The following is a 12,752-nucleotide window of genomic DNA, read 5'->3' on the forward strand; positions in this document are numbered from 1 at the left end:
CTCCTGCTTTGATCTTCCCACTCAGCCTTAAGGGCAGTGAGAGGACTCCAGGGAAAGTGTGGGGAAAGGAACCCAAAAGCAAGAAAAGACGAACTGCTGTTTGGTTACACTTTTAACTCTGCCTCCTTTCTCTAGGGGATTAAAGGGGTGTGTGCACCCATACACCCAAACCCAAATGCCAGTCCCTTTGGGTCATTGTGACGTTGCCCACATCATCTCCTTCCTGCCTTAAAAGGACGTCCCTGTCGAACCCCCACCACGGTCCCTTCATCCTTTTTTGGAATCTCAAGCAATTACCTTTTCCTCCGTCTGCCTGTCCCACCCTCAACACATTTTTACCAATTTATTAAAACAAAAACAAACTAGTGACTACCCGGTTCAAGTTTTCCATGGTTCCCTATCTCCGAAGTGAGAAGCCCAAGCTGTGCTCCTTGGATTGGCCAGCAGGGCTCCTGCATCCTCCCTCCCCATCTGTCCCTTCCAGCTGCAGTGACACTGAAGTGGGTTGTACTTTCCTGCACATACTACCTTCTTTGTTCCCAAGCCTTTGCTCAGATTGGCTTCTCAGTTCAACGATTTCCCTCCCCCCAACCGTAATTCCTACTTTTCTACCAAAGTGTATGGGCATCACCTCTCCCAGAAAGTCTTTCCAACCACCCCAATACCCTTGCCCACCTTTTCGAGCTCCCAGACCATCCTAGGCCTAGCTGAGTCCTCCCACCGACCACATGGCTTTCATGACCTATTGACATATCTGAGTTCTCTTACTTTTCCTCACCTCAGGACACCTTCTTTCATTGCTTTTAGAGAGAGAGGAAGGGGGAAAGGAAGGGAGAGAAAGAGAAACATCACCAAGAGAGAGAGAAGCATCAACTGGTTGCCTCCCATACACACCTAGATGAGGGATCAGCCCTGCAGCCGGGGGGTGCCCTGACCTAGAATGGGATGATGTGCCTACCAACTGGACCACACTGGCCGGGGTCATATCTGAGTTAACTGCAAGTGTCAGAGGACTGACCTAGAATCAGTGCTGTAATAAGGTTGTTTGGGAACCTGAGAAAGCAACTATTCTAGAGGAGCTCAGGATCAGAAAGTGGGGAAGCAAAGGGCACTAAAGACAATTCATGCCAGGGCTCAAAGGGGATGATACTCCCCCATCTGGTCAGAAAGACTGGTTGAGGCTGCTCCTGGGGCTTGAGCAGAGAGCGGCTCACAGTTCTTTCCTGGGGATGGCTAGACCCCGGCTGGCCAGACATACAGATCTTCTGCCCTATACACTGCCAGGGTTCTCCAGGGACCTGAACCACAGTGAGAAGCTTAAAATGGCCTCATCCCAGGCCTGTCAAACATTCCCTTCTCCTCAAACAGTCATAGGTGCAGTCTGGAGCCAGTGGTCAGAAGGAATCATAGCTTCTACCACTCTTTTTCAGAAGGGGGAAGGAAAGTTCTAAAATCCAGGGCATGCAGGCAAGTTATCTTTGCCTCCATAATAGCTGATTCTTAGGAAACCAGAACCTCAGCAGGTCTGCACTATGTGGGTGGGCAGCCAGGACACTGGCACAACAGTGAGGGCTCTGATAAGACCCTGCAGTCAGATGCCGACGTGGGAGGTCCAGGGCAGGAAAAAGCCAGCAGGCAGGTAATTTCTTTGAGTTAGAGAGGACCATTCCTCACAGCCACCTAAGAGGGTTCCTCCTGCCAATGTGCGTGCACATGCGCATGTACATACACACACACGTGCACACACACATGCCCTAAACCGATGCAGGTAATTTGCCTGTAAATAAGTAACTTGCCCCACCACCCCACTCCCCAGGACTTGCCTCTCCTTTTCCTTTTCTTTCCAGATCTTGCCCAGTGACCTCAATGTTCATTAGCCACTGTACCTTGTCCTCCGTCACTGCACCCCTAAGCACCCAAAACCACAAAGCAGGATCAGGTGTTCCTTCTGACTTCATCAAGATGCCCATCTTCTTTAAATGTGGAAACGCCAATATGGGAGAAGAGTAAAGAGAGACAGGAGACAGAAGCCCTGACACAGGTTTTTCAAGAGTTTTTGACTCCACAGCCAGTTGCTTAAAATGAAACAGAAAGGGCAGCCAGAATACACACCCAAATGCAAAAAAGTAAAGGCAAACATAAAATAAACCACAAAATACCATGAACCCCCAAAAACCCAAAGAATTGAAACCCAAAACCCCTGAACTTTATATATATATATATTTTTGTTTTGTTTTAAAAGGGAGAACAACTGTTCAAAACCAATTGGGCAGTATGGTGGGGGTGGGGAGCAGTCCTACAGAAGGGGGCTGAGAACCTCCCCCTGGGAACAAAGAACAAACACAATACAAAGAAAATAACCACCAATGCTCCTGAATGGGTCAGGAGTCTCCAGAGAACAGATTGTCCCCATCCTCAAACTGGCTTTTTTTTTTTTTTTTTTTGTCTTTTTTTTTTCCCGTTTTCTTCTTTTGTTGTTGTTGTTTTAGCACCTGTACAATAAAACTGTACCATCTCCAACCAGAGCCGGCCACAGCTAGGCCCCCCTGCCTTTGGATGGCACATACTCTCTACAAGGATTGTTCGGAAAAATAGCAATTGGTAGAAAAATAAGAACAAGAGTGGGAAAGACAATTCCACACAGGGGGGTGGGGACAGGGATGCAGCCCAAGCTCCTCCCTCTCTCTCCCTGAAGTCAGACCCGGGTCCTGCCCGAGACCAGTCTGCTGCCCTCGCCTAGGAAACAACTGAGGCCTGGCTTTCACATCTACCAGTCAACCCCAGAGCCCTCTGCAGATTCCAAAGAAGAAATAGGGGGGCAGAGGGAAAAGGAGGGAGATGAGAGAGAAGAGAGACACAAGGGATCCTGCGAGTCTGGTGATGGTGAGTGATGGGGGCAAGGGCTGGGAGCTGAGAGGCTCAGTACCCAGAGAGGGTAAGGGCAGACCGGGCGGGATGGCTGGGGATGCAGGCAGGAGAGCTGCAGGAACACACCCATATCGTGCACTTTGAGGGGAGCAGTGAAGAAAGCGTGAGGAGGGCTGATCTTATCCTTTAGGCCCATTCTCAACTCTCCTCCATTAGAGTCACTCATTAACCCCTCACTCCCACAATCCTGTCCCTTCATCGGTAAACACTAATCTCAAGATAGCAGGGCTGCTGCAAAGGGTAGGGGGTGGTGAAACAGAAAAAACTGGGGGTAGGGGAGCACCAAAGCCTCAGGATTTACCCCCAACCCCCCAGCCCTGGGCCAGCACCAGCTACCTTCTTTAGTTACAAGTGTGGATGGCCCCCACCTCTCTCCACCCCCTCCCCAGTGGGGTTGGGGGGGGAAACCCTGGGAGTAACTTTGTCAGAGGGAGGGAGGGAGCAGCTCCAGAGCTTATCCAGAGAGAAAAAAAAAAACAAAAACAAAGAAAGGAGGTGAAGAAAGTCCCTCAATACAAGTTGTCTCAAATTATCACAGTGATACAGACTTATCAGAAACCAATGAAATACAAATTAAATACTAATAAAATAAATACTATGGAAGACAGAAGAACGCAGGGGAATGGAAGGGGCGCTCAGAGATTTAGGCTTTTCTCCTTTCTCCTCCAGACAGGCCACGGACACCCAGGGCCCAGGTTTGGTCTTGGTCATATACAAGGAGGCCAGTCCAAGGGACCCCGGTGCCATCTCCCACCACCCCTGGGACCTCTTGTCCTCAGACGTGGGATTTAACTTTCCACCCCCATTACCAACCACACAACAATAACGATGACAGGGAGATGAGAACTAATTGTAACCCCTCCCCAAAAAATCCAGTCACTAATGCTGGCATTGATAAGGCGGCTTCTTGTTGGTCCGTATTATTGCCTCATTCTGGTGCTCGGTGGGGAAAAACATGGGAGGTGGGGAAGGGTAAACTTGGGAGGAGAAAGAAGAAAAAGGAGGAGCTGTTTTCCCCCGTCAACTGTTCCAAGGGTGGAACTCCACCTCGGACCCCAGGAGCCGAATTATCTCTGGCTCATACCGCACCAGCTCCACAGTCTCAGAGGAGCCTGGGGGGCATTCGTCCATGCCTCCAGGCCTCTCAGCAGGGGTCAGCAGCTGACTGGAGGCCACCTGCCTGTAGAACTCAGCCTTGGGCAAGGTGACAATTTCAAAGTGCGGGAACCGAGCCTGAAAGATCCTTGAGGAAAGCTTCAGCCTCTTCAGGACGTCAGTAAAGAGAAACCAGTTGCAGGGCCTGGAAAAGGCAAGGATAAGAGTTAGGGAAGGGGGCTGAGAGGAAGCAGCGTGCATGTCAGGAACACTCTGGATGGCCCAGGAAGGCTGCCAGTCTGGCTACCCACCACGATACCAGAGGCTCCTTGGATGTAGCTGGGGCAAAAGTTTTCTCCTGCCCGCTCCACTGGCTGGCCCAACTTTCAACCAAATGGCGAGCATTCAACCCATGACTGACCTCTTCCACAAAGTGGGAGCAGGAGGGAAAGAGGCCTTCTAGAACCTAAAACTCTTAGCAGGCTTCCCTGGGCCTTTCTTTACCGGCACCATGACCTGGAATTTACCATATGCTGGGACCAGCTCTCCTCCCCACCAACACTTGCCAGCCCGAGCTGGTTCCCTTTCCTGTTCTCACTCCTGCTTCCCCTGCCTTCTTGTTCTCCAACATCTTCCCCAGCAGAGGGGGGCCATGGAGAAAGGCCGAAACTGCGGGTAATCCAAAAGGCATTTCTCTTTGGCTCTGGAATGCATTAGACAAGTTTTTTCTCCAGCGGCAGCACGGCAGCAGCACCATCGTCTCTGCAAGGCCGGAGCTCACATTACAGCCAGCCTGCCTTTGCTGAGCATACCCGACAGGGTGGCAGCCTGGGGACAGCTGGGAGGGGTGCTGGAGAGGCCAGTCATAGGCCAACTGCTCGCGTTCACTAAACCAAGAAGAAATGCTGCATCCCCATGTCAGTGGTCCCTGTTTCCAGAGCTTTCCCTTCTTGCCATTCCACTGTCCCACGTTCAGCCTTCCCCACTTTCGGCCTGGACTATATCACATCAGCCTCCTAACCAGTTTCCTGCAGCCAAGAATCATTCTTCTGCCCCCAACCCTCACTGGATCCTCTGTTACTATTAGTTTTTTAAAAAGAAAATCTGACCTGCTCACTCATGCCTTAAACGGCTTTCAATGGCTCCCCAGTACCTTCAGCAAAACAAAAACAAAACAAAAAACCTCCAAATTCTTTCACATATTATGCAAAACCTTCCAAACGTCATGACCCTATTCAACCTCTTCAGCCAAATATCCACCCAACAATACACACTGTATCCCCGACCCCACCACGTGCCAGCCACTTGGAGAAGGACTAGCTCTGCTTTCCGAACTTTCTACACTTGTCATGTCTCAGTGCCTGTGCTTGTGCCATGCCCGTCCTCCTCCTCCTCTCCTCTCTGGACCAGCTCGGATGCCCTATCACCTGTGAAGCCTCTCCCCACTGTAACTGGTTGCTCATCTCTGGCATTTGGTTCACACCCCTAGTATACTACTTGTAATGGAACCCATTTCAGAAAAGATGCAAAAGAAATGTGAATGGTGGTTCTCTCTGTGGCATAGGAATGGGGGCTTGGGGTGGACTGGACTGTTATTTTTCACTTGATACTCTTCTGAACTGTTTGAGTTGTTTGCAGTAATAAATCTGCTTAGGACATTTGGTCTCATATTACAGTTAATTGTGTATCTGTCTATCCCCTCCACTAGACTGCAGACCCTTCGAAGGTCAGAGCCGTATTCTGGTCCTCAGCATCTGACCTGCCGCGACTGCGTAACATATGTTTATAGAATTGAAGGTTCTACACAGCACCTACAACTTCTACCAAAACTCACAATTCTTATCCCTAAAATGTAACATTTCCTCCAAATAAGTACAAACTCTGTCATCTTACACAATCAGGGACTGGAGTGTCTCGGGTTAAGAAAAAGAGACCACAGATATCATACACTTGGACCATGAAAGGATGGAACCCTCCCCCCGAACACTGACACTAGTGACCAGCAGCTTTGCTTGGATGCTGCAGAAGGCACTTCTGAACCCCACAGGGCCTCAGAGAATCACTATTCTACACCCCCTACTTCTTGAGAAACGTCACATTTTCACGTCGTGCTGCAGTTGCGGGGAAGGGCAGACTCAGCACAGGTGTCAGGAGAGTTAGCACCAGGAAAAGCAGCGCGTCCCACACCAAGCTCTTGACTGAAAAGCTGCCCGCCAGCCTGCCTGCCGAGTGGCGGGCAGCCCTGGTTGCCTGTGTTCTGTCCACACCTACAGCGCACTACCCTGGTCCTTTTACTGCCTGGGGCCCAAGATCCTGTTTCAGAGAAGGAGGTGCTGAATACTTTGGAGGAATTAATTAACTGTGCAATACTATATCCCAGAGGCCCCGCCCTGCCCTCAGGGATCAGCTTATGCCCAGAAGAATAAGGACCAAAAGCCCCTGAAACTTGAACCCTACTACTGTCATCATATAGGCTATTTTTATTCTTATCAGACCACAGGGGGAAGGGATGCAAAGAAACTGGGGTTGAATGGTTAGAGTCCTCAACGAAGGGCCTAGCTTGAAGGGTTCCTAACCCATTGTCCACCCCTCTCTCTATCATGTGCACTTCATGGGTTTTCCCTTTTTTTAAATAAAAGGATCTGCTAGTTTAAGAATAGATATGAAGGGAAAACTATCCTTAAAGGTGTTTGCAAAGGCATTTGAAACATGTGCAGAAGACACCAAGAAGAAGAAACTACTTGGTGAAGGCTAAGAAAACAAGGAAAACTCATCCTGCATCATCCTAACCAGCACTGCCGCTCTGCCACACAGCGAACCCGACAAGATCCATGGCCCTGCAGCCGCCCGACTCCCTTCTGAATCACCAAATAAAGATTAAATTGGGTTCAGTCTAACGTTAAGTGTCAGGTAAATGCTAATCTCCAAAAATGGGTGATCCCTGTTATAACACACATGGTAATCGGAGATGACAGCACCAATGCCATCCTCTCGCCAGCATTTTAGGCGAGGAGGAGCCAGCCTGTGGATACTTAAGGACCCCAGTGGCCCCATAGCTATGGCAACCATATGTCCTGGCTTTCCCAAGAATCTCAATTTCAAATATTCTGTCTGGCTGTCCCCAGAAACCACAAAAATGTTCCAGAGATTCTAATAGTTCATCAACCCAAATATCTCCCAGATCACCTCTTACACCCAAGAACAGCACAAAAATCCTTTAGAGAGTGAATCTAGATTTGGGGTTTGGGAAATAAACACAGTCAATGTATCTAGAGCTTTCAGACTCTATTGTGAATATAACCAATCCTGGCTGGAAAGTCAGGCTGGCCTTGGTCATATATCATTGTTCTCAGGCCCCAGGATTTGTTCTCCAGGTCTCAGCTTCCTTCTGGAGAACTCCACCCTTCCCAGGGAGGCAAGCCAGGGGTTGCCAGGATCCTGGCACTTGGTCCCCATAAATCTCTTAGACACTTACCCATGGGACACTGACACTTGCAGGTTGTAGCAAGGGAGAAGAGGCTTGTCTGAGAGCTCAAACATAAAATCATCCTTTTCCCCATCATCTTCGTGATCAGAGTTCCCAGGGGGGTTATGTAGAAGGTCACAGGCAAACCCCTCTTTTTCCTCTGTAAGGACAGCACACAGGGAATTAGGACTTAGCTACAAGCACAAAACCGAAGAACAGAAATGCTCCAACAACGCAAAGGGGTATGAAGGTGGGTGATTAGAACATAAACAACAAGCCTACAGACCCCTGTCCGGGGCCCAGTTTCGATGGTGTTAAGGCTCCCATCCTTGCAAGGCACATGAAAGTTCCAGCCCTGGAAGATGGTCATATTTTGTGGCCGGAGACTCATTATACTACTCTGCCTTTCAATTGGAAAAAAAGCAAGGTGATGTGAAGGATGAGCTGTTCAGCTGTTGGAGATGAAAGCCTGAAGATACCATCACAGTCAAAGGCAAGGTAAAAACACTTGTCCTTCACTTCCCCCGGGTTTCCCAAACCATTCCGACTGCTTGCTGGAGTCTCCAAAAGCCCAGAGGGGGCCCAGCTGGTTCCCTTCCCCAGATGTGAGTTTGGGTTTGGTTTGTTTCACTCCATCTCAACCTTCTCCTGCTCCAGCTTCCCCTAAGCTTAGGGGTGGGCACCTCCCTCAATCTGCAACCCCTGGCCTGATGGTGCATGACAGATGACTGACATAGATAAAGACTCACTGCTCCTCTAAGTGAGGAAAGCTTGGGCCATAAGGCTAAGGGCTCAGGAGACAGCAACTATCTCAGAAACTCTGCGCATCGAGGGGCCAGGGGAGGGAGGGAATGGCAGCTGCTAGATGAGGGGCTGGACCCCTCCTGAGTGTGAGCAATACCAGAAAAGGTGACAATGTGCATAGGGGCGGGGCTTCTGGCAGGGTTAGTACAAAACAAGGGAGGAAAAGGGAGGAAAAAGGGACCTTGGAAGGGAGAGAATTCAAAATAAATACCCAGGGTGGGGGATGGTAGAGGGCTAATGATAGCTTCGTCCAAATAAGTGGCATCTCCTAGTTTAGGCCAATGCATTCTGAGTCTGGGGGAGGCATGTACTGGAGTTTGGGCTAAAAGAGTCTATAAGCTACTGACAGGGGAAGAAAAGATACTTCCACAGGGTCACTCCTGCCTTTGAGAAGAACTAGCAAAACCCAAAGCAAATCCCACATCTCTGAGCCACAGACACAGTGGGGGTGGGGTGGGAGTGTGGGGAGAATCCTTCTGCAAGCTTACCCAATACAGAACTGCTGTAAAAATCCCAGGATACACCAGGATCACCCTCTGCCCGACCCTGAAGATCTGAGAGGTGATCTGATAAAAGAAGAGAAGGCAGTGAGACAAAAAGGGTATGCCGGATGAGGAACCTAAAAGCAAAGTCCACATGGGGCTAGGAGAATGGGAGAAGGGACGGACCACAAGAGGGTCAGGGAGTGATGAGAGTGATACACTTCCGGCTGTCAATCAGAGGTTGCAAACCAGCATCTAGGAGCCAAATCTAGTTGTGACCACCTGGGGTTTGGCTCGCTGTTTTATATAAAAAGAAATTAACATCCATCATTTTAAAATTGAGAGGTTTCACTTGAGATCCAGATTTCCAAGTTTTCTTGAAAAAAAAAAATATCAGAAGATCTGGCAACACTGCATCCACATTCCTGCATGTCAACAGTTGGCTGGAGGATAGGCGACATGTGCTATTCTCCAATTCAACAGTCCCCACCCAGCCTGCTCAGCTCTCTTACATGATCAGCCTGAAGGCATTTAGGTCTGGAATCCCTTCTTTAAATGGTGTTGGTAATTACTCTGCAAGCAGAATCCTAGCCCTAGCCCTATACTTTAGTTCCCTGCTGGTCACAATATTCACTTATCCAAGCGTGATCTCCCCAGTTCAAATTAAGATAAGGAAGCACAATTCCTGTTTCATCTTTAAACAAGTATCTGGCAGATGGCCAAGTGTATCCTCACAAAAATCTTCTGCTTCCACTCCTAGTTATAGACCTGAAAGAATTGAAAACAGGTGTTCAACCCAAAAGTTATACCTGAATGTCCATAGTAGCTCTATTTACAATAGCTCCAAAACTGATACAACCAAATGGCACAGCTGAAAAATGGATAAACAAATCGTGGTACGTCTATACAATGGAATATTATTCAGCCATGGGGAGGAATGAAGTGCTGACATACGCTCCAATTTGGATGAAACTTGGTAATGCTGTACTAAGTGAAAGAAGTCAGACACAAAAGGCCACATATTGTATGATTACATGTATATAAAATACCCAGAACAGGCACATTTAGAGAGACAGAAAGCAGATCAGTGGCTGGGAGGGAATAGGAAGTGACTGCCTTATGGGTACAGGGTTTCCTTTGGGGGTGATGAAAAAATTCTGAAACTCGGTAACAGTTGCAGAAAACTGTGACTGCACTTAATATCACTCGACTGCACACTGTAAAATGATTAGAATAATAAATCGAGTTACAAGTTCATTACCACAATAAACGATTTAAATCACCTTTCGCTTACTCGATCTGAGGACAGACATCCATCAGGTCACCACTTAGCCTCCTTCTTTCCTCACTAAGCGTCATCTAGTAAAACTGCTCACTACTCAGCCCCACACGGACAAGCAGGTTTTCATGACAAATTCAATTGTGTCGTCTGTGGGCACATGGTCCAGCGGTTACCAATATGCCACCTAGTACAGTTGGCAAGATGATTTAGCTGTGTGTGGTTGCCGCCAGCCCTTAAGTGACACCTGGGCAACAGGACAGGAGAGTCCAAAGGGCACAGATGAGGTGAGGGTGCCCCCTGAAAACGAAATCCCAGGAGGAAGTGAGCAGGCAGCCGCTCTTAAAGGAGCACAGTTCTTTTCCCCTGATGGAAGGTACTACCGCACTCCAACATCCCTTTATACATGCTATCAGCAAAAATACCTATTAGCTGTTGTGACCTACTGAAAGAAGTTCTTTTTTAGCAACCTTCTAGGAGATGAAGGGCTTCTTCCAGTAGGAAAAGGCCGCCAGAGAGAAGCTTTCAAAGTAATGGCTGAGCAGCTAGAATGGAAAACCTTTATTCGAGTACAGTAGGTCTTTTGTGCATTCCATGAAAAAACTCTGAGGTCATGACTGCCAGCTTAAGTGCTCTTTGGTACCCTGTGCCACTTGAGAGTTGACAGTAGTTTCTTCCCAAAGCATGTGTTTGTTAGGTATGTGTCTATTCTTTGCCTAGCCCTGTACTAGGTGTCCTAGGACATGAAGGAATGAGATTGTAAATTGCCAAAAGGCAGGGACCATGTTTGTCTTGTTCACCATTGTCTCCTCGGTACCTAAGCCCAGGTTCCTGGCACATACTAAGAACATAATAAATATGCAGGAAAGAAAGAAAAGAAGGGAGGAGTTACCACGAGGTGAGACTGTAGACCACAGGTGGCAAACAAAAGGCCCATGGTCGGCCCTCCACCTTGTTTTATCCAGCCCGGCACCTTGTTTCTACCCGGTGGCAGCACCAAGCTCCTTGCCCCTAGTTAAGGAGTAGTTACATTTATACAGTCCTAAATTACAGTCGGCCTTTTGAGGGTTCCCGTGAAAATGACTTTGACACCCTTGCCGCAGACTATAAAGTAATGTGCTTGCTTAACCAGCATGCCCAAACCTATGCATTCAAATGACTGCTGTCCCTCCCTCAAAAGGGCCACATGAGGACTCCATCAGAGCAGCCCTAGGTCACCACATCCCTCTGGCTCCTCTCTAGAAACCGCCTTCAGGGCCCCCTGGCACATTCCTCTAATTCTCCTCACTAACAACAAATCATTGTCATTTGTAGGTGAATTTATCTTTTTTGAGACAGCCAGAAATTAACTGGCAAGAGCAAAGACATAAAAGTCAGAAGAGGCCCATGAGTGGCCCAGAAGAACAAACTGCAAGGTTTGCTTGATGGTGCAGCTTCAAGTCACGTTTCCTCACAGGTCTCCACATACAATCAGGATGAAGAGTGACTTTCCTTTTCCTTGATTCTCCCTTGCCCCCTCCCACAACTTTCAGTCCTTTCCTTTTATCCTTTCCTTCAAAAATACCCTCAGCCCAGCAATCCTGTTCCTAGGTATTTATCAAAAGAGCTGAAAACTGGTACCCAAACAAATCTTATACACGCACATTCACAGCAGCACTAGTTACAATCAGCAAAAGGTGGACACAACCCACATGTCTGTCAACTGATGAATGTGTAAGGAAAATGTGGCATATCCATTCAATGGGATATTATTCAACCTTAAGAAGAATGAAGTACTAAAACATGCTACCACATGGATGGACCTCCGAAACATGTTACTACATGAAAGAAGTCAGATACAAAAGGCCCTATATTGTATGATTCCATTTATATGGAAACTCCAGAATGGCAAATCCATTGAAACAGAAGGTAGATGAGTGATTGCCAGGGGCTGGGGAGAGAGGGGAATGGAAAGGTTAATGGGGTATGAGGTTTCATCTTCCAGTGATGAAACTGTCTTGGAAGGGGAAAGAAGCAGTGGTTGTACAACACTGTGAATGCGCTAAATGCCACGGAATTGCTTACCTTTAAATGGTTAATTTTATGTGAATTTCACCTCAATTAAAAAAAAATGTTTAAGTACTCAATGTAAGTGGTCACCCTGGCAATCAGTTTCTTTATTTCCCAGGGTGCCATCATAACCCTCCCCATCTCCTCCAATCAAGTCCCCAGCTGAGAGACATGAAAGGAGAGAAAAGCAAAAAACAAGTGGTCTTCACCATGGGGTCATATGGCAGAGGTCTCTGGCAGGAAAAGCAAAACCTGTGATTCGGTGACCTCAAGTGGTAGATTGCTAACCCCTTCATCAGTGGAAGGGAAAGCAGTCCCAATACTTCCTCCAATGCCCCAAACCAAAGGGCAACCACTGCCACCACCAACCCCCCACCACAGCCACCACATTCTTTCAGACAAAGGAGGAAAAACAAATCTGTTTTCCCTGGGCTAGCTTGGGTATTCTTCCCTTCAAAAGGTCAAAGGCAAATCAGTTGCATGCCTGCCTCCCATTTGGCCCGGAGGAGGAGGTCTTCCAAAGGTCTTTGGGAGGGTTTGGATGGCTTGGTGCTCCAGGACATAAGAGAAAGGGCTCACTATCTGGCCTCCAGCATCCAGCATTGTACCCAAGCTTAACAGGTGCTCGATAACTGCATGGTTCAATAAA

The 12,752-nt window shown here is 48.1% G+C and overlaps 1 protein-coding gene across 9 annotated transcripts in view; it reads right to left on the reverse strand.

The window, feature by feature from the left end:
• Window positions 1-2,136: 2,136 nt before the first annotated feature.
• The window catches only part of BCORL1 (BCL6 corepressor like 1), a 62,089-nt gene continuing 51,473 nt past the window's right edge, over window positions 2,137-12,752 (reverse strand). For 4 of the 9 annotated variants that reach the window (XM_053917208.1, XM_053917207.1, XM_053917209.1 and 1 more), the window contains exons 13-15: window positions 8,782-8,859; window positions 7,499-7,649; window positions 2,137-4,228 (exon numbers count right to left, since the gene is read on the reverse strand). In XM_053917208.1, the coding sequence (XP_053773183.1) occupies window positions 3,949-4,228; window positions 7,499-7,649; window positions 8,782-8,859 (509 nt within the window). In that variant the 3' untranslated portion in view covers window positions 2,137-3,948. The remainder of the gene's footprint in view (window positions 4,229-7,498; window positions 7,650-8,781; window positions 8,860-12,752) is intronic. The other 5 variants (XM_053917206.2, XM_053917205.2, XM_045200797.3 and 2 more) reach the window with 2 other exon arrangements.

Source organism: Desmodus rotundus, chromosome X (genome assembly GCF_022682495.2).
Source record: "Desmodus rotundus isolate HL8 chromosome X, HLdesRot8A.1, whole genome shotgun sequence".
Classification (NCBI taxonomy): Eukaryota; Metazoa; Chordata; class Mammalia; order Chiroptera; family Phyllostomidae; genus Desmodus; species Desmodus rotundus.